Here is a 24642-nt window from a genome sequence, read left to right as displayed (position 1 = left end):
AGTAACCCCCAGGCTCACCCTACCCTGAATACTGTTTGAGAGCATCCTTCCAAAAATTAAAATTTAAAAAAAGATGAATCATGTTGTTTACAACCTAAGGAGTCTATGATTCATAAATTATTACCTAAAATGTATTCCAGAGAACAAAAGTGGCTGGTGACTGCACATATATACCAGGAAAGGTCAAAATAATGGCACAGAGCCAGACTAAATTACTCTCTTAAATCAGAGGATGAATCTGAAAATATCAGCTTTTCTCCATTACTAGAGGTCTACCAATCAATTCAGCTTCCTTAATGACCAGCTTTATGTGCCCAACTCTTGAAGGAGACAATAAGGGAAGTGAGAATATTATTTTAAGATACATGCCACGAAGCTGAGCAATTATATAGCAATACAAAGATAGGCAAGCTTCTTTTGTTTTATTTTGCCTTGTGTTGTTGTGTTTGGGGGCCGCAATGCCTGGTGTTAATTAGGGACTCTTCATGGCTTGGAGCTCCAGAGTTCCTCCCCTCACAATGCTAGGAAGTCCATGCAATGCAGGGGATCAAATCCAAGTCTCCCAATGCAAGGCATGTGCTTACCCTGTTGAGGTCTATCTCCAACCCTAATGGAGTGTAATATCAGTTATGGTTGTATAGAAATCCAGGAATTGTGAAAATTGGTGTAAATGAATGCAATAATAATTCTAAAATATAAATAATAACATTGACAGCTTATAATAGGAGGCATATGGCAAACATCACTTATGTTATGGTTAGCACATGTTCCATGCACTGTGTGATAAGACATATTTTTGCTATTATATAGCAATATCACAAAAGTTAGCAAGCACTTATCATAAACTTGGCAGTATATAATAAGTGTATGGATAAATGAATTAATTAGTGGGTAAGTAAAAAATGTCTGGCTTAGGAAGTTTGAATAACTTGCCCAAGTTGAATGACAGAAATATTTGAAACTTAGGTTGAGTCTTAAAATAAGGATGATATAGGAAAGGAAGGAGGGCATTCCAAGTACAGAAATAGTAAGAGGAAAGATATACAAGCAAACAGAGACAAGTTTAACAAGGACAGTGAATATGAGTGGTGAAATATTAGGAAGTACGTTTTCATATATAATGTGACCAATGTAACATCAAAGTTTTCTGGATTTTAATAGTGATTACAAAGGAGGAAAAGTCAGGCTAAAAATAGCTCAAAGGAAGAAAATTAAAATAGTTCAAAGAAAAACAGTTAAGGGAAAATACCTATAAAGAAAGCAACATTTATTGGGAAAGCATGCCAAATGTTGGTTTCAGAAAAGAAAATCAGTATATTCTAAATATCTAAATAGGAACATATTTGATAGAATTGATCTAAGCTTGTTATAATGAAACAGATTTGCAACCTGGTTATTAAACAGTTTTTAGGGTTGGTTTGGCAGTACATTGTAGCATCAAAACTTACTTTGTTGCCAGTTATTATTTACTAAATATAATCTTGCTATTTACCAATGAATTCTCCTTAACTTGGTTTAGTGACTTATTCTGGCTCATTTTCCTATCCTTAAAACCTAAACGTATGACACAGCTATTGTGGCCATTTAAAATGGCTCTGTTTTGAATGTTCTTTTGAGATCACAATAAACGCCTTTAAATTATTTGCTTGCTACTTTACATTTACTTTGTGATACATAGGCAGTCTATTGATTGCCAAATGCAGCACTTCCTTTTTTTTTTTTGTTCCTAGCCAAAAAAGATTTAGGGGAGGAGTTGAGCTACACCTGAAGTGCTCAGAATTGGCCCTTGGCTTTGCCTAGGGATCATCCTTGGCAGTGCTGCAAATCAAACTGTAAACTACTGTTGACCAAGTGCAAGGCAATTACCTTAACCCTTATACTCTCTCTCTCTCTCACTCTCTCTCTCTCTCTCTCTCTCTCTCTCTCTCTCTCTCTCTCTCTCTGACCACTCAAACACCAGCTAGGGAAATGCTCAGATGCTCAGAAACATTTAGATCTTTTACTCTAAGGAATATTTTTTTTCTCCCATAACTGACTCCTGTATTTTATCACTCAAACTTGTCTTTATGTGATTTGGGTTTGATAGTTCCGTAGTCTTGTGCTTAGTTGCATGAAGTTCATACTGAGATGGATTTAATTCTCAGCAGATTGTCTTACTCAATGTTGTGCTTTGTGTTTTGGCCACCCAGCTGTGCTCTCAGCTGTGCGCAATAATATACATTCTTGTACTGTCCATATCTGCTCTGTATATGATTGGCCAATATTTTATTGCTCGTTGATTAATATACCTTTTGATAGGTTTTATTTTAAAAAAACCTCGTGGGGTCTTCATAATATCTTTAAAATTACTCCTAGTAAATATTAAATACAATGACTTGTTTTAAAATATTGTATATAATATTGGGTCTGGAGAGAGTACAGCAGGTAGGATATTTGTCTTAGACATAGCAGACCTGGGTTAAATCCCTGGCTTGTCAGTTTTCCAGTCTGCCAGGAATGATTCCTGAGTGGAGAGTCAGGAATAAGCCCTGAGCATCACTGGGTGTGGCCCCAAACCACATAGATAGATAGATACATAGATAGATAGATAGATAGATAGATAGATAGATAGATAGATAGATAGATAGATAGACAGATAGACAGAGATATAGACAATTTACAATATAAAGAGGCTATAGGGGCTGGAGCAATAGTACAGCAGGTAGAGCGTTTCTCTTGTACACAGCTGACCCGGGTTCAATTCCCAGTATCCCATATGGTCCTCTGAACACCGCCAGGGGTGATTCCTGAGTGCAGAGCCAGAAGTAACCCCTGTGCATTGCCAGCTGTGACCCATAGAGGAAAAAAAAAGAGACTATAAATACAATATATCTATGATCTTGGTTAGATATTTATTCTATGCAACTACAATATAAATATCTAGTTGAAGAAGAGAGAAAATTTTATAAGGAATTTTAAGTAATAGTTTTACTGAAGATGTCGATATTCCATGAATACATAAAAAGATCTTTCTAGGATACAAATAGTGAAAGTACATGTTTTAACTCATATTAAATGAGAAATATGAAAGTACATGTTTTAACTCATAAAAGGAGAGAATCATATATTAAGCAGAATTTCTGGAGGAAAGGACTCTATGAACTTCTGATTATAAAATTGAATGACTATAAATAACTTATTTAGTGTCTATAAAACTCAGCTACACAACAAACTCTACTGAATGTTACAAAAGTCCTTATAAGTAATAAACCTGAGAAGTGGCTTTTTGACACATTGTGTAAGGAAACATATAATAACGACAAAAAAGGAAATAACTCAATTTAAAACTTGTTAGAAAACATAAGAAAACAGTTTTCCAAAGACATATAGTGACAAAAAACGCATTTAAAATGCTAACCATGAGGCTGAAGTGATAGTACAGCAGATAGGGTGTTTGCCTTGCACGAGGCCAACCCGGGTTCAATTCCCAGCATCCCATATGGTCCCCTGAGTGCAGAGCCAGGAGTGACCCCTGTGCATCACACAAAAAGCCAAAAAAAAAAGTGCTAGCCATTACTTATTCTTGGTGAAATAAAAATCAAAACAACAATGAAATATCTTTTAATACCCTTGAGAATGGTTTAATATTAAAATAAATAACAAAAAGTGTTGATGAAAATGTAGAAAGAAAAGAACATAAGTACATTGGTAGGTGAAAATACAAATTGGTGAAACTATTTTAGAAAATAATATGGAACATTCTCAAAAAAAGTGGAAAATAGAACTGCCATGCAACTTAACAATTTCATTTCTGGTCATCTATACACAAATATGGAATTATTAAATAGAAATGTTATATGAACCACTTGACGTTACTATAGCATTATTTATAAAAGCTGAGATGTAGATATTATTTATAAAACCATACAGAAACAATAAAAGTGCAGGTTATAGAGACTGGGAAAAGAATATGATATTCACACATTATAAAAACATTCAACTATTAAAATATTAAATTCTGCATTTTGCAGCAATATGGAAGGATTTGGTGAACTACACAAACTGAAATCAGAAGGAGAAAGATACTGAATGACATCACCTATGTTTACAATATACAAAAATGAGATGAAAAAATATATATATAAGTAAATCAATCAGCATTTCTGAACAATGGGACTGGGGTTATGAGGACCAGTGTGGGGTGGAAGTAGATTGTAAATGGCCTGGAGATGGTGGTGGATGGCTTTTGTTTTAACTTTTTCCTTATTTTAACAGAGCCTGAGTTTATTATGTACACACAGTCTTCAAAGTGTCCACTGCGCTGGAAACAGCAGCTTCTGCTTTCCTAAGGGTCTCCAACAGCCTCTGAGAGACAGTCTGTGCTCCCAGAGGGAGAATAGGTAGGTGTCAGCTGGAGTCTGTCTGAGTCTGGCTTGCCTCATCTACAGCCACACTTCCTCCGTGCTGTAAATCCTGGCTTGCTGCTGCTACTACTAACTGGGTAGAAGGAATGGTCTGAGGCAGGGAATGAAGAACAGGGGTTAGGAACAACCCCCAAGCCCTCCCGACTCCATCTCACTCTATCTTTGTGTTCTGCAAGACTCCTGAAAAGCCCCCAACTCCTGGGAGTAGAAATACTTGCTGACATTGATCTTACTAGTAATCTGTTTGGGAGTATCCTGGTTCTTCTTAGTTCTTCTACTTAGTTCTCACCCGGGGCCATGGCCTTGAAGTTCTCGCTGTGGTTCTCCACCATGGAAAGTACGTACTTGAGGAGGTTCCGTGACAGTAAGGGTCCTCTTTCCTTGGAGAGTCTCCAGGTATTGGGAACATGGGGCATCCGCACCAATACCGCCGGCCTCGCCCCTATGTCCACATCAATGGCCATCACCTTTCGCTTCAGAAGGGGCATCGCTTTGTTGGGGGTCCGTGACCAAACCCCTGTCGGCCAGGTTATGCAGCACATATATATTTTCCATGGGCCTAGGCATGCTGGATGTGGGAGCACTCGATTCGGGGTACTGCCTTCAGTCTAGCATTCCAGTGTAGGCACTTCCGGTGAACAAGGTAAGCGAACCCCCGCCTCCGAGTTTTTCCTTTGGCCTTGATACCTCGTGGACCAACACCCAAGTAATGCAAGACCCCACACCTGTCTCCGCACAACTTCTGTTTTAACACTTTTAATTGAAAATCAATTGCTCCATGCTTTGAGAGGAAAAATACTATTCACTACATTATTTTGAACCAAGTGAAAGGGACTTGTAAATTATATAGTTTTGTAAATTGAGGCACCATCATATAATAAGTGAGACTAGCAACATAGAAATTATAAGCTCTGTATTTCTGTGACCTGGGGCCATTTCCTGAAATGTTGTGATCAGCGGCATGTTGCCATATGTTAGTGATACTTGTGTTAGTAGTGAAAGGGTGGGGACTTTGTAGGTTCAAATTTAGGGTCTCCTGTGTGCCAGATTTTAGCTCTACCATTTTACTTTCTTTTAGCTTTCGTCTCTTGCTCTAAGCACCACATTTTGCACTGCTGTAGGATGTGTTGATTTATTACTACAGATGTTGAAAAGTTAGTTGTCCTGTCTGGCTCAAAACACAGTAAGAAAATACTGAGACCTTTCTAAGTTCTGACAAAATTACTGAATAACAATAGTTTGGGAAGCTTGATTGGAGAAATATTTTAAATAGCAAATAGAGAAATAAATGGATTTCATATTCAAAAGTTTCTATTACATATTTTCATGAGTTTATAATTATTTTATATTTACTTATCTGTTCTTCTTATTAATATTTGACCTTGAAATAGGATAATACTAAGTTTAAGATAACATATTTAAGCACATTAACTATTTGATTAAAGCATGCATAAAAGTTAATTATTGATTTTCTTTGATTTTTAGTTACTAATTACATTGAAATAATCATACTTAAAAAAATTAAAACAAAAGGTGTCTGAACGATATTTAAATTCTTAGAGAAGTGGGATAAACTGTGTTCTATATCCTTAGACTGTATTTATAACACCATTGGTTTGTTTAAAAGACCAATATGAATAAAGATTATTCATTTAATATATTTTGGTTACTTAAGATCTGTGGATCTTGACATTTCTAAAAAACAAATTACAACTCCAGTTGGGTACATACTGACGAATTTCCTAATACTACATCCAAATTGTGAGGATAGTTTTGCTTAGCTGTTTTCTTTGTTTTCTCATATTATAGTCAAGGCTTGAGGCATCCATTATAGAATCTGACTAACTTTTAAGGGTACTCAGTAATTATATGAAAGTTATTTCAATTTTCACCACTATTCATAAATTTCCCTGGAATGAAGAGGAGAACATCTTTATTTATCTTCGCATCTCTAGCACCTTGGACAGTAGCCTTGGGCAGTGCCTTTCCAATAAGTACACCTCATGTTTGTTTTGGAGTTGGGTAATTACATAAATGGTTTTGTTGTAAGACTGTAGTTCACTTATGTGTTACTTAAGATACAAATCACCAGAGCTTTAATATTTCTTTGTTTTGCTGCAATGATTGTGCTTGTGTACAAACTACAATTTTTATTTTCAGTTCTAATGCAAGATGTCACACTTGGAAAACAAAATCTTTCACACTGAAATGAATGTTAGCACAAAAATCATTCCATTATATTGACTTCCTTCTCTTCCTACAGAACTACAATATTAATAAAAGAGAATTTTTTTTAAAAAATGCCCGTTGACAACCAGTGTTTGCTTTTAGTCTGTTCACAGGAAATTCTAAGCAGAAGAAAGACTGTCCTCTATCCCCCACCCCATAAAATAAAATTTTCTTCTAAAACTGGGAGGGAAAGATAATTTTTCCTGCCTGATTTAAAAAATAATATCGTTGTGGAACAGCAGGAAGTAACGTACATTTTAAAGACTCATACTCTACTTCCTTCCCCCCCCCCCCGAATTCCTTTTAAGTCTGTATCTTATATCAATACTCTCTTGATGCTTTCAGCTACACGCACTGCTATAGACTGTAGACCCCAACAATTGTTCCTTGCAATCACAGAGGAAGCTGAAACTTAACAAAGGGGAGTAGAAAATGTGCCGAGGGCAAATACTTCCGCAATAGATCTCTGTAAACCGATATTTATTCGGTTTGCACTAAATTAGTCGTGGCAACACAAGAACCCTTTGTTTGCGGGACGGTGAATCTGGCAACCATTATCTACTCCGGGAAACGACGTCTGATGACTCCGCCTGGGCTGGGGGTGGGGAGAGCGCACCGCGTGGAGAGCTCGACTGAGAATTAAAGTGAGCGAACAAAGAGAACTCCCGGCAGCCGCCGGGCAGCGCCTCGCTGCTGCATCGGGAGATGCCAGTCACGCCGGGAGGGCAGCCTTTGGAGTCCCTCCCGCCTGGTAAAAGAAAGAAGCTCATTTAGCGGAGAACGATCGCGTCCGGGACAAAGCTTTGCAGAGAAAAACGGTGCATCGGATTTCAAGCGCCTTTGGAATCATCTGCCTAGGACTGGAGATGCGACTGCCCGAAAGGACTTTGAGCGCTGCTACAGATCTCCCATCTCGGGCGTGGCTCTGACCTTTTTTTTGTGTGTGTGTGTCCTGGGGCACCCCCACTCCCTCTTTCTTCTCATTCCTTCTCAAAGTAGCCTCTCCTTGGTTACTTCTACCCGGTCCTCCCTTGCATTCCCACCCTCTCCCCTGCCCAGGCCCCCCGAGGTCAGCTCATGAATATCAGTGCACTTCCCGAGAAGCGTCTGGCACCGCTTGGTACCTCGCTTGGTCGTCAGCTCCGAGGAGGCGCAGCGCCAGCCTAGCCACCGACCGCGTCGAAGTCACCTGCTCCGGGACACGGGAGACAGACATCCAGTCCGCCCCTTAACGCCATTGTTTGTGGAAATCGAGTGGGTGAGCAACTCGGGACAAAAGGGCCCAAAGACTAGTCCGGCCACGAAAACTCAGCATACTACCGAGGTTAAAACTTTCCTCGGTTCCGAAAGACACAATAATAAACCCGGAGAGCCCAGGAAGACCGTGAGGATTGGTTTCCATCACCTGGAAACATCGCCTCTGCTGAGAAGTGAGCGGTTCTTCTGGATTTCTAAGGGGTTGGGGACGAGAGGTGGGAAGGATGCAGTGGGCTGATAAAATTTAAGACGAAAAAGTATTGGGTTCAGTGTGCGGGGCTCCTTGGCGATTCCAACCCGGCAAGCCTTGAAATAGACACGGCATCCGGACCCTTAGCGAGAGTCACTTGACAGCATTTAGGTACCTTTGATTGTGGGACCGAGCTTTTCCCAGGGTTGGAGCTGTCTGGGGCCTAATTTAAGCGTCCTCTGGTGGCAACAAAGCTCGGGAGTGATTTCACCTACTGCAAAACAAAAATAGCATTTCATTGACAATGGAACTGCTTCTGTGGTCCATGTTAGTGTCACTCATGTTGATGGACTGCGGGAGACTGGGAGGGAGCTTGAGACTCTGGGAAATGTCTAGAAATTAACTTGACATTTGTTCCTTACAGCTTTCTTTCTTTTTTTTTTACTTTTCTTTTCCAAAGTGAGTTGTAAGGCAACCCCCGAAAAAGAAAGGTGGAGACAAAAACTTCCAGAACAGTTCTTCATAAAATGAGGAATTATTGAATGTTGTCTATCATTAAACAGTCGAAATAATACTAGTACAGTAATTGGCACGCATGACCTTTCCGATTAGGAGAATAGTTTTCAAGTAGAACTTTCTGTCTAGTCATGTCCTTTTTAGTGCTTAGAGAGAAATTGCTGTTCTAATGACAAAGGACCTGACTAGTTACTTGAATAGAAGAACACAGAACTTTCCAGATTTTAAAAGCCAATGACAAGTGTATCTTAGAAAAGAAACACACAATAGAATTTGATCTTAGTATCAGAAATCCACCAGCCTTCCTGAGCATTCTGCCACAGAATTTGACTCCAGTGGAAAAACTAGGCATTTTGAAAGCACAATATTGTTTCTGATGTACTTGTCAAAACATGTTTAACAAAGAATACATTTCCTTTATAGCATGTACATTTAAAAGCAAAATAGCTTATAAGACCTATGACACTTGGGTAAGTGAAGAAAAAGTTACTATTTGTTATTTTAAAAATTATGCAGATGAGGGTTGGAGCTATAGTACAGAAAGTAGGGTGCTTGCTTTGCATGTGGCTTAGCATGGTTTGATCCCCAGTACCTAACGTGGTACCACAACCCCAGCAGGAATGAACCCTGAACACAGAGCCAGGAGTAAACCTTGAGCACTGCTGGGTGTGGTCTCAAAAAAAAAAAATCATGCATATCAGCCAGTAAACTTTTCCAGAAGTATTTTTTTAGAGTTCCATTGCAAAAGAGGAAAAAGAAAAGTCTCTAAGAATGATTCCTTAGCATGTACTTTCTCAAAATTACAGGTAACTTAAAAAATCTAAAGGTGAGTTCAATCCCTATGTTTCTCCAGGCAAGGCCAGGATAAGCTGCTAAGTACTGCTGGGTGTGACACAACTATCCATTAAAAAAATAAATAAATAAAGGTGATGCAAAATCCCCCAGTTTATATTTAATTTTCTTTTTTTTTTGCTGAGGGGAATTATGTGCACTTCTCAAGCCAGGAACATTAAAGTCTGAGCTAGTTAAGAAAAGTGCTACTTATGTGTTTGCAAATTTTCTCTATAACCCCATAACCCAACCCTTTCCCTCTAATTAACATGTGGGAGTGCTCATTAAGTAAAACTTACTTTACAAACTAAGCCTTAGAATGCAAATTTGAGAGGGAGGGTATTCACAACTCTATCCTGAAAGCATCTTTAGAAAATTCTTCTTGTCCCATCTTTTTTTTTTTTTTAATTTTTTCCCTTTCATCAGCTCTTTTCTGAAAAAGTCTCACCCTTGGCAAAAAACTTGCTGCCGTGAGAATGTTAGGTTTAGCTGCTTTCAGATCACCGGTTTACAGAGGTGAGAGAGGAGAGAGAGAGAGAGAGAGAGAGAGAGAGAGAGAGAGAGAGAGAGAGAGAGAGAGAGAGAGAGAGAGAGAGAGAGAGAGAGAGACAGCGCCTCTCTGGACAAAATCAGAATGCGGCTTCCTATGACTTTGAATCAAGGCTTCTATTATGCGCCTTCCAGATCTCATTTTCCAGGGCCTCTCTTGCACAGGACAAGCACCCTTTGTCTGGAATGGTGCAGACGTGCTGCGTGATCCCCTTCTTTTGTTTCCATCCCAGATTACAAAGGAAGACTTGGTGGCGTTGAAGAGGGAAGAAAAATGATCTGAGCTTGATCCATTCTAAAAATCCGAGTCGAGCCCTCCCAGGACCCGCGATGAGTCAGCCACCGACGGGGGGCGCTGCCCCTCCTGCAACCCCAGCTTCCGCCTCCTCCGCGGCCACCGAGGCGCGACTACACCCGGAGGGCAGCAGCCGAAAGCAGCAACGTGCTCAGTCGCCCGCTCGACTGAGGGACGGTTCGCTTCGCCAGACCGCCGCGGCCACGCGGTCGCCAATAGGCTCCGGCTCCAAACTCAATTCTGTCCGGCAGCAGCAGCTCCAGCAGCAGCAGCAGCAGCAGCTTCAGCAGCACCCGCAGCAGCAGCAGCAGCAGCAGCTGCAGGGCAACAAGTCTGGGAGCCGCGCGACGCCCGCGGCCAGCGCCCGCGGAGGCGGGGCCGAGAAGGCGGTGCCCGCGGCGCCTAAAGGGGCCGCAGCGGGCGCTGTCCCGGCCGCGGGTGGTGCTGAAACGGGCCCCGCGGCCACCCTGGCCCCCGGGGGCGGCAGAAAGCCCGGCGCCCCGGAGGAAGCGCCCCGAGAGCTAGAGCCCGTGCCTGCGAAACGCGGGGAACCCCCTCCGCTCGGGGAAGGAGGAGGAGGAGGGCTGGGGGAAGGAGGAGGAGCCGGCAGCGGCTCGGGGGAGAAGGAGGGGGGCGCTCCGCAGCCGCCGCCGCCGCCCAGGGGCTGGCGAGGGAAAGGCGGCCGCGCGCAGCAGAGGGGCGGCAGCGCCGGGGAAGGGGCTTCCCCGTCGCCTTCCTCCTCGGCGGCCAAACCCCCCAGCTCCGCTAGCAGAAATCCCGGAGGCAGCGGCGGCGGCGGCGGCGGCGGCTACTGGAAAGAAGGATGTCTGCAGTCTGAGCTCATCCAGTTTCATCTCAAGAAAGAGCGGGCGGCGGCGGCGGCGGCGGCGGCTCAGATGCATACGAAGAACGGGGGAGGGGGCAGCACCCGCAGCTCCCCGATCGCGGGCGCCCCGGCCGTGTGCGAGCCCCTGGCCACCCCCGCGGCCTCTCCGATGGCGGCGGCCGCGGAGGGCCCCCAGCAGAGCGCCGAGGGCAGCGCGAGCGGCGGGGCCCTGCAGGCGGCGGCGCCCCCCGCCGCGCGGCCCAACCCGCAGCCGCTCCAGGAGCAAGAAGAGATGCAGGAGGAGATGGAGAAGCTGCGGGAGGAGAACGAGACTCTCAAGGTGAGGCTGGGGAAAGGGGTGGTGGTGGTGGGGGGGTGGTAAGGGGGAGCGAGGGGCGGTGTGGGGGAGGGGCGGCGGTGGCCACCAAGGATTAGGGCGTGTCCCCGCGGGACGGAGTGGCTGCTAACCATTTAGGAATCCTAAGGGAGGAGGAAAGGGAAAAACGAAAGGGGATGGGGTGGGATGGGGCGGGGACGGGGGGAGGGGGGATTCCTAGGTGCCTAGGCCTTCTGTGGATTTAACACAGAGCCAAAGATTAGCAGCGTTAGGTGTTTTTTTTTTTTTTAGTTCAAATTCCTTCTGCCTTTTATTTCCCGAATTATGATTATGATGATTTGGCCCACATTTTCGGGAAGAGATTTAGTGTAAGAGGGCAAGTGTAGGCCTCAGGAAGGCCCCCTCCCCCATTTTTTTTTTCTAGTTTCTTCCTTGAAGCCCGACCCCTCCGGCTTTATGCCTAAGGGGCCAATAAAAGGGATCATTTGGACTTGAGATGGGGTGTAGACGGTGTATGTCGGTGGAGCTGGAGGGGAGACTGATTTTGATCCACTACCTGTCCCCGCCTCAGAACGAGATCGATGAGCTCAGGACCGAGATGGATGAAATGAGGGACACTTTCTTCGAGGAGGATGCCTGTCAGCTGCAGGAAATGCGCCACGAGTTGGAGAGGGCCAACAAAAACTGCCGGATTCTGCAGTACCGCCTCCGCAAAGCCGAACGCAAACGGCTCCGTTACGCACAGACCGGGGAAATCGACGGGGAGCTGTTACGCAGCCTGGAGCAGGACCTCAAGGTTTGCGGACCCGACCGGCTGGGGCGGGGCAGGGAAGGGTGTTGGGGAATGGTCTTAAAAAAAAATCATCGATATTGGAAAAGAGTCTCTGGTGCAGAGCTCTCCAAAACGGATCAGGGTCCCGGAAGGGGGACAGGAAATAAAAAGAGACCAGTGGGTCTCCGGAGTCTGGTGTGCGTTGGAAGAGCGAATTCTGGTCCTCTCCTGGGAGTTAGGGAAGGCTCTTTGCGGGGATGGTGGGAGGAAAGCCCCTCCTTACAGGGTGGAAACAAGGGCGTGGCCGAGCGAGGCTCTGGCCTTGATCTGCCCTCCAGAACCTGGAGCTGGATGGAGAAGGCCAGGTGAAGTCCGCTGACCCCTCCTGTGCAGTTGAGAACGCGAAGAATGCGAACAGTGCTGAGATCAGATTGGAGTGCAAATCCCCACCCCCCCACACACCTTAAATACCCCCCTCTCCTGCTCCCCAGAGGCCTTTCTTTCTGTATTCACCACCCACTTACTCCCTGAAAGGAAAATGTGCCCAATTTTGATGCCCCTTTTGGAGAAGTGAAAGTAGAAGGAAGTAAGGAGAGAATCCTCATGAGAAGTTGCGTCTTCAGCATATCCCTCAGAGGGGACGTTTCAACCTTGAAAAAGGTTTTTCCCGGCAGGGGAAGTCAGTTCAGTTTCACCTTGACTTTGGAGCACCATCATTGATAATATGAGTCAGATATTGTCGTCATGGTCTGGAACTACCGAATAAATAGAATTTAATTGTATTAATGTCAACAGAATATAGTTGTGATCTTTTTGTTTTAAAAACAGCTAATGAGATATTTTATGAGAGCCGTCCGATTGTTATTTCTTCCTTTTCCTAACGTTTGTTGAGTGCTCACTGTACACGAAGCACTGTTGCAAGTGTTTCATTGTTACACATGCTGTCATGCCATATTTAGTCACAAGAATAAAAACGAAGTATCAGGTAGGATTAATAATAGTCTCCTCCTAAGGGGCAGAAGCTGAACCTTTGACAAAGGTCAAGTACCTAGAACAGACCCTGAATTTGGGGTGCAGGTGGCCAGGCTGACTTCCTCAGAATAAAAACTAGAGCCTATGCCCTGAGCCACTGCACCAAACTGCTAATGTTTTATTTCTAACGGTTGATAATTTTGTGTTCTTCACTTCTAGTGACTGAGGGTTTCTAGAATTAGGAATAGTACCTAATTCAAGGTATCTATGAGGACCAATGGGTTGTACTTAAAGTATCTGGAATGCTCCCTGAAAAATATTGACTTAAGTATCAATATAACTCACTTATTGCATTATCTTTAATTATGTTTTACTGTTATAAACATGCTTTAATGTAGGTTGCAAAGGATGTATCAGTGAGGCTTCACCATGAACTGGAAAATGTGGAAGAAAAGAGAACAACAACGGAAGATGAAAATGAGAAATTGAGGCAACAGCTCATAGAGGTTGAGATCGCAAAACAAGCTTTACAGAATGAGCTGGAAAAAATGAAGGAGGTTAGTACTTGATTGTCTCATGTGTGCTACCTATCTTTAGCTCTACAGAAAATAATCCCAAGGATTAGTATCATTGTTACAACAATTCAGTATTTTATGATTAGAGAATCAGTTAATTTTCTTATCCAGTATACTTGAAGGATAATTTGGTACTGATAACAAATGGCAAATTAAAACTCCTAACCTCAGCTCTTTCTCTAACTTAGCGTATATGAGCTGTGACTAATTTTTCATCCTGTGTCATTTAAATGTACATTAACAAAGTAAATTACACTCTGTCAAGCATAAAGATTGCCAAGAGATGAACAAATGCCCTGTGTTATTTGAGGGACTATCTAGTGCTGTGAGAGTACTATTGAGTTCTTAGAACCACTGATATTGAGGATAAAAGAGATCATAAAAGTCATTCAATCTAATATGTCTTATAAAAAATACCCAAATGCTTTATGTTTAGAATGTTATCAGTTCTAGTCTTTAAGATATTTTCTAGTAGCCATGTCTATCACATTATAGCCCTGAAACAGTTTTATGTATTTTAAGTGGTAGTCTATTTATTTGTAACTTTACCATATTTAACTTCACTCTTTAGCATAGAAGGTAAGAGTTCTTTTCTATTTCAACTATTTGAGACTTCAACCATGTTTTTTTCTGATTCTCTGAAAGAACAATATCAGTATTAGAAAAAATAATAATTGGAGAAGAGAAACAGAAAATGTCTATTAAATAATTAGCTTTGTGGTTAATAGCAATTTGAACAAAATCATATTTTGGAAACTTCCTGAGAACGTACAATGCAACTATGAAAAATATTGTGAATTAGCAAATATATATACACATTTCGCTCTATGTAAATAGGCAGAATTTAAATAAACTAATCATTTCATGAACTAACTGAGATATTGAGCCATCTTCTATTGCTATGCTTATTTTAAAATAGGACAAAATTATTTCTACCATTAGAAGCAAAAATGTAACAGTTTGATTAATAATATGTCATAACTTCATAGACAGCTATTTCCATGGAGCAAATACTTCTGTGATTTTGTTTAATTTTGTGATGTTCTGATTTTAAACAGTTTTGCATGAAAATTAGGGCAAAGCCATCTTTTAGTTCTCGGTTATTATTTAAGTGTGACAGTGCCACTGGAGAAAAACATGGAGAATAATAGCCTTACCAATACTCAGCTGGATAATTTAGATCTTTAATTTCTATTTGCCTCAGCTAATCAATTATATAATTTTTTGATGATGATTCTCAGGGTGACCTCCTGTAAATTTCAAGACTTTGATCATGAAATCACATATATTATCATTAAACAGCAACATCAGGGTATTGGCAGGATCAGATTCTGAAGGCCATGAAAGAAGAATTTATTGTGGATTTCTCTTTGACTTGTAGGTGGCCACCTTCATGTTTACATAACATTCTCCCAGTAGTTAGCTATATCCAAATTTATTCTTCTTATAAAGACACTAGTCATATTAGATTAAGACTCACCCTGATGACCTCATAGTGACTGTAAAGACTGTAGCTCTACATAAGTTTGCATTTTTATGGCTTTTGAAGTTTAATTGCAATGTGTGAATGGGAGGTGAGTGGTGGGTAGTGTGGTGGTGATGTGGATAGGGAGAGAATTAAACCTAAACTTTTAGCTTTAGAATAGTTATAGAAGCTGGAGTAATAGTACAAAGGGTAGAGCACTTGCTTTACATGGGGCTGACCTGAGTTCAGTCCCCAACACCACATGGTCCCTCCAGCTGTTACAGGAGTGATTGCTGAGCACAGAGCCAGGAGTAAGCCCTGTGGACTGCTGTGCATGGTGCCAAAGTTCACTGTACCACTGTTATCCTGTTGTTCATCCATTTACTCCAGCGGGCACCAGTAATGTCTCCATTTGGAAAATAAAAAAGAACAGCAACAAAAATGGTTTCTTATAGGCAGAGAAAATTTTTTATTTAGTCTCGTTAGGAACCATTTTGTGACCCTACCTCATTTGCCTCCTCCCATATTCTTGAATTTATAATTTAAATTATTGAACAGAAAATAAACTTCACTTGGTTATAGCAGAAAGAAACATCTTGTGAAGTTTCTTCACAATGCAAATTTTTTAAGTGGTTTTCTGAAAAGTTGTATATAAGAATAGCCTAGAGCTTTCTGATTTTCATCCTGTGCCCAGGAAAGTAGAAAATAGACTGGCTTCCCATTGGCAAATGAGAAAGGATTTCTTCTTCTCAAAATAGGACTAGTAAGAAGGAGAACTAAGACCTGGAGTTATCCCCAGGAGAATCATTGTTAGGATGCATTTCCGTAATCCTTAATGCTTTTCTTCACTCTTCCTAATGACTGTTTCCTCCCCCAGTCTTCTTAACTCTGCACTGGGAAAACTCTTTTGCATCATCAAGCACTGTGGGTATATTCTACAGGCTGAAGAGGCAATTTATGTTTTCCTGAGTCATTAAAGCAAAATCCAAACCTTGAGTTTAGAGTACAATAATAGAAGTATTAGAAAGATAGAGAAACAGGCTGACAGCTTTAAAAATAAATCCTTTATTAAAAGAGGGTCATAAAAATATTTAAAATTTGAGAAAAGGTGTGGTAGTAGGGAAAAGAGGAATATAAAAGAAGGAATAAAGAGTAGAAGATCAAAAAAGAAAATAATGGGATGATAGCACAAAGGGTCAAGACACATGCTTTGCAGGGGGAGGCTTTATTCCATTCCTGTGATAGCATAGTCTCCTGAGCACTGTGCCAGGAACAGCCACTGAGCACTGTTAGGTATGACACCCCCAAAACAAATGTGTGTATCCAAAAATGTGTGAGTAATTATATCAAGGAAAATTGAATATATCAAGGAAAATCAAAGAATAATCTGGCAAGAAAGATTCTTTTTTTTTTTTTTTTTTTGCTTTTTGGGTCACACCTGGCGATGCACAAGGGTCACTCCTGGCTCTGCACTCAGGAATTACCCCTGGCGGTGCTCAGGGGACCATATGGGATGCTGGGAATCGAACCCGGGTCGGCCGCGTGCAAGGCAAACGCCCTACCCGCTGTGCTATCACTCCAGCCCCTGGCAAGAAAGATTCTTAATCATTCATTGGATGTTGCTCTTCAAAGGTATCAGAAAAGTGGCAAAAATAGTAGTTTGAAATAAATTAAGAAATAAGAAATCTTTCACTAAAATGATACTGTATAGTTTGTAATTTATCAGCCAAGAAGATAAGTACTAAAACTAAGTAGCAATAGTAATCGTCCTATCACTTTGTGGGCCAAGAGCTCGGAGTTTGACTTGACACTATCTGACCTTGACTTTTTCAGTTAGTGGTCTCTTTGATGGTAAATGAAAACATGTTCATATCCTCAATGAGTGTTAGCCACATGAAGAATGTAGAGCCAAGCCAACTTTTCTATGAAGAAAAGACACTGTTTCAAACTAAATTTACAAAATGTTAAATAGAATATACTAGATAAAAGAAATCCTCCTCCAATTCCCAGATTTTAGTTTCTCTATGGAATCGTACAGATATTGAACAGCACACATTGAACCCATAGACTATCTATTGGAGTTTGGAAGCTACTTACTAAGAGTTTAATTTAGTTCAAGTGTGTTTACCAATTGCTTTCAGGTCTAGTGGTTTTGTGCACCAAAATATGTTACATTCCATCTAATTAATTCTCTCCCCTAAGAAAGTGTGCAGGTGTCACCTGGGAATACAAACAGTTGAGTACAGGGAGGGTTGATGTAATTATTTGAGATTACTTCAACTCATTCCTTATACTGAAATATTCTGCCAACTGTCTTATAATCTTAATGGCATACTCATTCTGTTATACAACATTGATTGCTGCTCACTCGCAGTATGCTTTCTTATAATAAAAAAATATCTTCACGTTTATATAGTTTAGGGGATATAATGCACTACATTTTTTAATCAATTTTTTATTGAATCACCATGAGATACACAGTTACAAAATTGTTCATGATTGGACTTCAGTCATACATCGTTCCAATACCAGTCTCTTTACCAGTGTACAAGTCCTACCATCACTGTCCCCAGTTTCCCTCCTGATATCTCCCTCCCCCCTTTGGGGCATTATAGTTTGCCATACAGGTACTGAAAAGTTATAATCTTTGTCCCTTTACCTACTTTCAGCATTCAGTTTTTATCCAGAGTCATCATTTCCAACTATCATTGTCATAATGGTCCCTTCTATAATAGACTATTCTTCAACATTACAATGAGATAGATAAATTTTCTGTGAGTTGAATCCCTGAATGTCAGGATGCATTAATGCACTAATGCCATACTATAAAGGTTTGGAGGTATTGCTCTACAATATGTTGTCCATAAAAAACATTGTCAGCAAAGGGTGAGTCTCTGGTTTAATTAAATGGGGGTCACTGCCCCTCATGTAGTCCTGTAGGTAGAGCTACCACCTCCATACTCTGCACAAGGTTTTTTTCATGGTACTTAGAAGACTGGTTCTTAGAGAAGCATTGACGACAGTCCTTTGAGAAAACAAACAAGCAAACAAACAAAAAGGACCAAAAATTGAGACTTAATAAGATTAAATAGGAAGAAAAAGTAGATGATGCAATGATAATAACACTTCATCAGATATTTTTCAATTTTGACTTTGCAGACTTTTTGTTGTTTCATGCTCATGTTCACCCAAGGGAAGATAATGTTCCTAGCTTTATTGTCTTTTGCTCCAGAGCGCTCTTACCTGGGCAAATGCAACAGTACAGTCTATCTTGGGAGTTTCATTTTCTATGCATTTAATATATCCTATTTATTACAGTGAACACTCATGCTGGAACATAGAAATAATACTATAACTTTCAACAGTAGCATCTTGTTTCTTTCTTTGAGAGCTTATCTGTATACGCTTTACAGACAGAGACATTTTGCACACTTAACTATTTGTTTTCTTATGTAAATAAAGAGCTGATTATAATTATAATTGGTTTGATAGGACATGTTTATGCAAATTATAACGTAAAAGAAGAAAAGCTAATTTATAAAGTGATGAATGAGCACAGCTTTTAATGGGAATATTTTTGCCATTCTTTTTTATCCTTCAACGATTTAATCATAATCTTACATTTGAAAACAATTGAGTGCAAGCAATCACTTTTAACAAAGGAACAAAATAATTCTGGCCTATATAACTGTAGCATGTCATTGAGTCCATCAGGGACTCAATGGGGAGAGAACTGGAATGCCAGACATGAGAAGCAGTGTCTCAAATAATCACATCTGTAATATATTAAGAAAGAATAAGGATAGGAAGGATTTCAAGGGACTCTGAAAGTTCTGGTTATGAAGGAGTTGCCATATTTAAAAGTTCCCCAATTCTGGTTATTTATTTAAAATTTGAAAAATAAAAAAAAATTTGAAAAATGAAAATCAAATAACACTCATTGATATTTTACGGCTTTGATTTCTCTGAGGGGGTTTCTTGGCAATATTGGGGACCAGCTGCATTGTACCCTGCTGTGTCAGAGCTCAAACCCAGGACCCTGTGCGTGCCAGACAATCTCTTTAGCCGTCGGAGCCAATCATCCCCTAGACTCCCACTAAAATATTTTTTTATTTTAAATTTATTTTTTAATTAGTGAGTCACAGTGAGGGTATAGTTACAGATTCACACATTTTTGTTCTTATTTTTCCCTCATGGAATGTTTAAGAGCCCATCCCTCCACCAGTGTTCATTCTCCACCACCAATGAACCTAGTATCCTTCCCACCCCCCCAGTCCCATCCCCCCACCCACCCTGCCTCTGTGGCAGGGCATTCCAATTGATATCTCTCTTTCCTTTTGGGTGTTGTGGTTTGAAATAGGGGTGTTGAGTTGTCATCCTGTTCAGTCTCTAGTCTACTTTCAGCACACATCTCCCTTCCCGAGCAGGATCTCCAATCACATATTACTTGGTGTTCCCCTCTCTGTCTGGGATGACTTTCCCCCAGAGTGTGAGGCCAGCTTCCAAGTTATGGAGCCAACCTCCTGGTATTATATACTACCATTCTTGGCTATTAGTCTCGTACTCTGTTGTTCTATATTCAACAGATGAGTGCAATCTTTCTGTGTCTGTCCCTCTCTTTCTGGTTCATTTCACTTAGCATGATACTTTCCATGTTGATCCACTTATATGCAAAGTTCATGACTTCATCCTTTCTAACAGCTGCATAGTATTCCATTGTATAGATGTACCAAAGTTTCTTTAACCAGTCGTCTGTTCTCGGGCACTTGGGTTTTTTCCAGATTCTGGCTATTGTAAACAGTGCTGCGATGAACATATAAGTGCAGATGTCATTTCGACTATACTTTTTTGTTTCTCCAGGATATATTCCCAGAAATTCTACTGATATTTTTAATGGAATTTTACCAAAATTATTTTGGAATGCTAAAATAGTAATTAAGCTATTATTTCAGTTATACATCTTCAGAGGTGGTCATTTGTTGGGTAGCTTAGTCTGGAGTAACAGAGACTAAACTAGAAACAAAACTGGCTGCCAGGTACTAACTAGGTAAGCTTATCTTCTAGGAGGTTGCCATGTGGTGTGAATGCAATTAAAAAGATGTATTCATTTAGGAATTAGAGACTTTCATAGGGTTTTTTCTCCAGTAGATTGCATAAGCAGTATATTCTGAAGTAATTTCCAAGACCCAGTCTTGGATAAGTAACACTTTTTTTTTACTCTGATGTCTTGTCCATAGCAAAAGAAACATAGTGCACAAATCACAAAACTCCTGGTGGCAGATTATTTTGTAAAAAATACTGAACTTTTATTTTAAAGTTTGTATTTCTGTGCCTTACATAAGAATACATGTAAGCATTGAACATTTCATATAGATGATTTAATCACAGTTTTTTTCTGAACCATGTGAAACGTTGTTTTTTTGAGACAATAAGGCACCCATGTGCATATGGATTATACCAATTAAGCTTTCCCTATTGATTACATATGCAGTTTCCATGGAAAGCATCTATTGATTTTGGTGTTCATAGTCTTACGGGCTTTCTAGAAATTGTTTAACCAATGTATGTTAAAATGTTTATTGCATTTGTTGATTAAACTGTTTCAGGGAGCTAAGTCTCCAGCCCTGGATTGCCAGTTGAACAGTTTCTTTTTCATTTATTTTTTGCTTTTTGGGTCACACCTGGTGATGCACAGGGGTTATTTCTGGCTCTGCACTCAGGAGTTACTCCTGGCGGTGCTCAGGGGACCATATGGAATGTTGGGAATAGAACCTGGGTCGGCCGCGTGCAAGGCAAACACCCTACCCGCTGTGCTATTGCTCCAGCCCCATACAGAGTTTCTGAGACTAGACTGAACTTTGCTTGCTTATCTGCTCTAAGAGATGGGTAGCTTACCTGTGTTTAAACATCTTCATGGAAATGTGGTGCCTACTTAGTTATTAAAGAACTGTATACTTCTCTGAATTATCTTTTCAACCCCTTAATTAAAAAGGCATGTAAGATCTGAAGTGGGAACTCATTGGTCTGAGCACCTGCTTTGCATTGGGGTCTGGTGGGGTGGGGGAATGGGGTACTGCATGGTCACCAGGACAGCAGTGGGAGCAACCCCTGAGCCAGGAATAGCCCCTTGCTCCATTAGGTATCATCATCCCCCAGACCAAATGCAACCCAAAAAGGTATTTGGAATGAATCACAGTAAATCATTAGCTATGAAAAAAAAAGATTTAAAAATTTGGTTAAATGACAATTGTGGGAAGAGAAAAGTCCCAAGGGATATATAACTGTTAGGGAATGCCTCTAAGTTTAGTAGCCATTAAGACAGGAATACAAAATGCTGAAAGAACCCCTAGCAATGGTGGGAAACCATTGCTAGACACCCATCTAGCAATGATGGGATTATGGAGGCAACTTGAGTTCGATACGAGTGTTCTGAAACAATGATGGAGAAAGTCAGTCTTAGTACAGCAGTTCCTCAATGGTTTTGTTCATAGTCATTGGGTTATAATGCTGATGAGAAGGGAAGTAGTTTCCAGATGGAGCCTCTCTACGTAAGGCACAGTCTACTCATGTCTGTGTGGGTTTTCTCCAGACACCTGGGTTTCCTTCCATATCCAAAACATTGTGCCTTTCTGAATTGTCTCTGAGTGAGTAGGTGTGCGTGCGTGCGTGTGCGTGTGCGTGTGCGTGTGTGTGTGTGTGTGTGTGTGATTGTACCCATTCCAGTAGTGGCTTCTACCTTGTACTCCAAGATGTTTGGGATGGCCCCTCTTGAGGCTTTACTGGAACAAGTAGGAAGGAAAATGAGTGCAAAAATAGATGGACGAGGGGCTGGAGCGATAGCACAGCGGGTAGGGCATTTGCCTTGCACGCGGCCGACCCGGGTTCAATTCCCAGCATCCCATATGGTCCCCTGAGCACGGCCAGGGGTAATTCCTGAGTGCAGAGCCAGGAGTAACCCCTGTGCATCACCGGGTGTGACCCAAAAGGCAAAAAAAAAAAAAATAGATGGACGAACCCAAACTACTATTTAAGATTACAAACAGTGCTTGGGGTCTTATTTAGAAATGTAGTAATATTTTTGTGATCAGAAATATGCTCTAGGTACTTACCTCTTATTTCTACCAGTGAGCCTGTTGTGAAATTGGTTTCCGTATTGTCTCCTGTAGAGTTGCCATTTTGAATAACTTACAAAGAATAAGTGAAGGAAGAACTAACTATATTGCAAAATGTTGACAAGAGGGGAGGGACAGGTGACTGAGCATTCTAAACCTCTCATCTATATGCTAGGAATATAAAATTTTCAGAAAATATTGCTTCTTTCATTTGCAATTGATTGGAGTGTGGTTTATTAGAAAGTGCATGCTTGCTTTGAAGACTCACCTTCATTCCCTGTGACCTTGAGCATATATCTTGATGTGTAGAAGCCCCAGATGCTTAATTGCAAATGCAGAAGTTCTGATGAATGTATTCAGAGGTTCCTATAAAGATGTCATTTTCTACTTTGTCATTTATTTTTCCTTATTATTCGTAGACTGGAATGCTGTTCCACTTCATTGTTATTTTTCATTCAATCAAAAGGTTTCTATTAAACAGTAATGTGTTACCTATTGCCTTGAGGCCAAATGGGCATCATAGAGAATATTAAGATGTAAATAACAGAGAAATGGAGTCTGCACTCACCAAGTACTCTCTGAAGGTTTTTTTTAATTTTTTTTTTATTTTATAAGTTAGTTCACAATATTTGATTACATTTAATATTCAAACACCCATCCCACCACCATTACACCTTCCCACCACCAAATCCGGGATTTTTCTATCCCAAGCCCTAATCCCTGTCCCAAAACACAACTGGAATAATGTATTTTATATTGTCTGTTATGAACTGTTGAACATGCTTACAAAACATTGTTCATATAGGAAACAGTGTGAAGATTGTTCTTTTTTTTTGCTTTTTGGGTCACACCCGGCGATGCACAGGGGTTACTCCTGGCTCTGCACTCAGGAATTACTCCCGACAGTGCTCAGGGGACCATATGGGATGCTGGGAATTGAACCCGGGTCGGCCATGTGCAAGGCAAATGCCCTACCCTCTGTGCTATTGGTCCAGCCCCAAGATTGTTCTATTTTGGCAAGAGCCATCAAGACATCCTATAGGGTATCACTAACATGTTGTTAAAGTTTGGGTGATGTGAGCTTTGGTTTATATATCTGAAAATATGTATATATACATATATATATTTCCTTCTACGATTTGTTGCCTACTATCTGAACCCCATCAAATGTGGTGTGGTAATTATTGAGAATGGGTAGGGAGTGTCTTATGATGTGTCGTGTGGCTGTGAAAGCGGCTGCAAAGTCCAGGAATATGTTTACTCATGTGTGAGGCTCCACCTGAGCATGTGGGAAGTGGCCTTGAGCGTGGCAGCATTTGGGTTGTGGAGTTTTTTGGCTGCCAGAGCTGGGTCCCTTGGGGCAGGGAGGGCTCTCACGTGCCCCCTCCTGAGGTGCGGAGTCCGGTGGCATGGTTATATCTCTGTCTGAAGGGTTTTAACTACAATAAGTAAACCTAAAGATAGACATTTTGGTTGTTTCTAGGACATAGCATTCCGGGTCCGACTTGGTGTAGGAATCAGAACTGAAGCTTGTTGGCTGGCTGGGAGTCAGTGCCCTCTGAATCACTAGGGGCACACTTCAAACGTCCTCTTAGGTCCCCATCCTGGGAGATCCCAGGGATCTCACAGTAGTCAGAGAATTCATGTTCTTCTCTAATAATAAGTAAACTAGGATACCGAATGATGGTACCATAACATTCTGTTTTGCCCAGAACATCTCTGAGGTGAGTTCTTTAACTGCTCTGGTCTCTGGAGGTTAAATATACCTTGGAAGGCTGCCAGCCCCACACTGGGTGTGGCAATGAAGTCATGCATCCCAGCCATCCTTTAATCTTTTAAATATTGGTATTTTTGCTATTACTAAAATTTAGCTTATTTTCGGTGCCAGAGAGATAGTATAGTGGACAGGATGTTTGCTTTGCATGTGGCCAACCTGGGTTTGATCTGAGCTCCCCCCACCCCACCTGTATGGTCCCATAAGCCCTTTTAGGAGTGATCTCTGAGTTTAGAGCCAGAATTAAACCCTGAACACCATCGTGTATGACCCCAAAACAACAACAACAAATTAACTTATTTTCATTTTCCTAAAATTATGTCATGATTTTTTTCAAGTTTAAATTTTTTGGGGCGGGAGGGGAAATATTCTTTTTCCTTCTTTTTCATTTTTGGGCCACACTTGATGGTGCTCAGGGGTTACTCCTGATTCTGCATTCAGGAATTACTCCTGGCAGTGATTATTTCTGCCAGTGCTCAGGGGACCATATAGAATGCCAGGGGTCTATCCCAGGTTAGCCTCATGCAAGGCTAGCATCC

At 41.1% G+C, this 24642-nt stretch overlaps 1 protein-coding gene and 1 pseudogene across 3 annotated transcripts in view; one reads left to right on the top strand and one right to left on the bottom strand.

The window, feature by feature from the left end:
* Window positions 1-4559: 4559 nt before the first annotated feature.
* LOC129404369 (nucleolar protein 16-like) lies at window positions 4560-7402 on the bottom strand (annotated as a pseudogene).
* The window catches only part of SOGA3 (SOGA family member 3), a 45295-nt gene continuing 27983 nt past the window's right edge, over window positions 7331-24642 (top strand). For 2 of the 3 annotated variants that reach the window (XM_055135752.1, XM_055135751.1), the window contains exons 1-4: window positions 7331-8062; window positions 10209-11436; window positions 12005-12229; window positions 13576-13734. In XM_055135752.1, coding sequence (XP_054991727.1) covers window positions 10306-11436; window positions 12005-12229; window positions 13576-13734 — 1515 coding nt within the window. In that variant the 5' untranslated portion in view covers window positions 7331-8062; window positions 10209-10305. The remainder of the gene's footprint in view (window positions 8063-10208; window positions 11437-12004; window positions 12230-13575; window positions 13735-24642) is intronic. The other variant, XM_055135750.1, reaches the window with a different exon arrangement.

The sequence above is a fragment of the Sorex araneus genome, chromosome 4 (assembly GCF_027595985.1).
Source record: "Sorex araneus isolate mSorAra2 chromosome 4, mSorAra2.pri, whole genome shotgun sequence".
Taxonomy (NCBI): Eukaryota; Metazoa; Chordata; class Mammalia; order Eulipotyphla; family Soricidae; genus Sorex; species Sorex araneus.
This window is presented reverse-complemented; position numbering and strand designations above follow the sequence as displayed.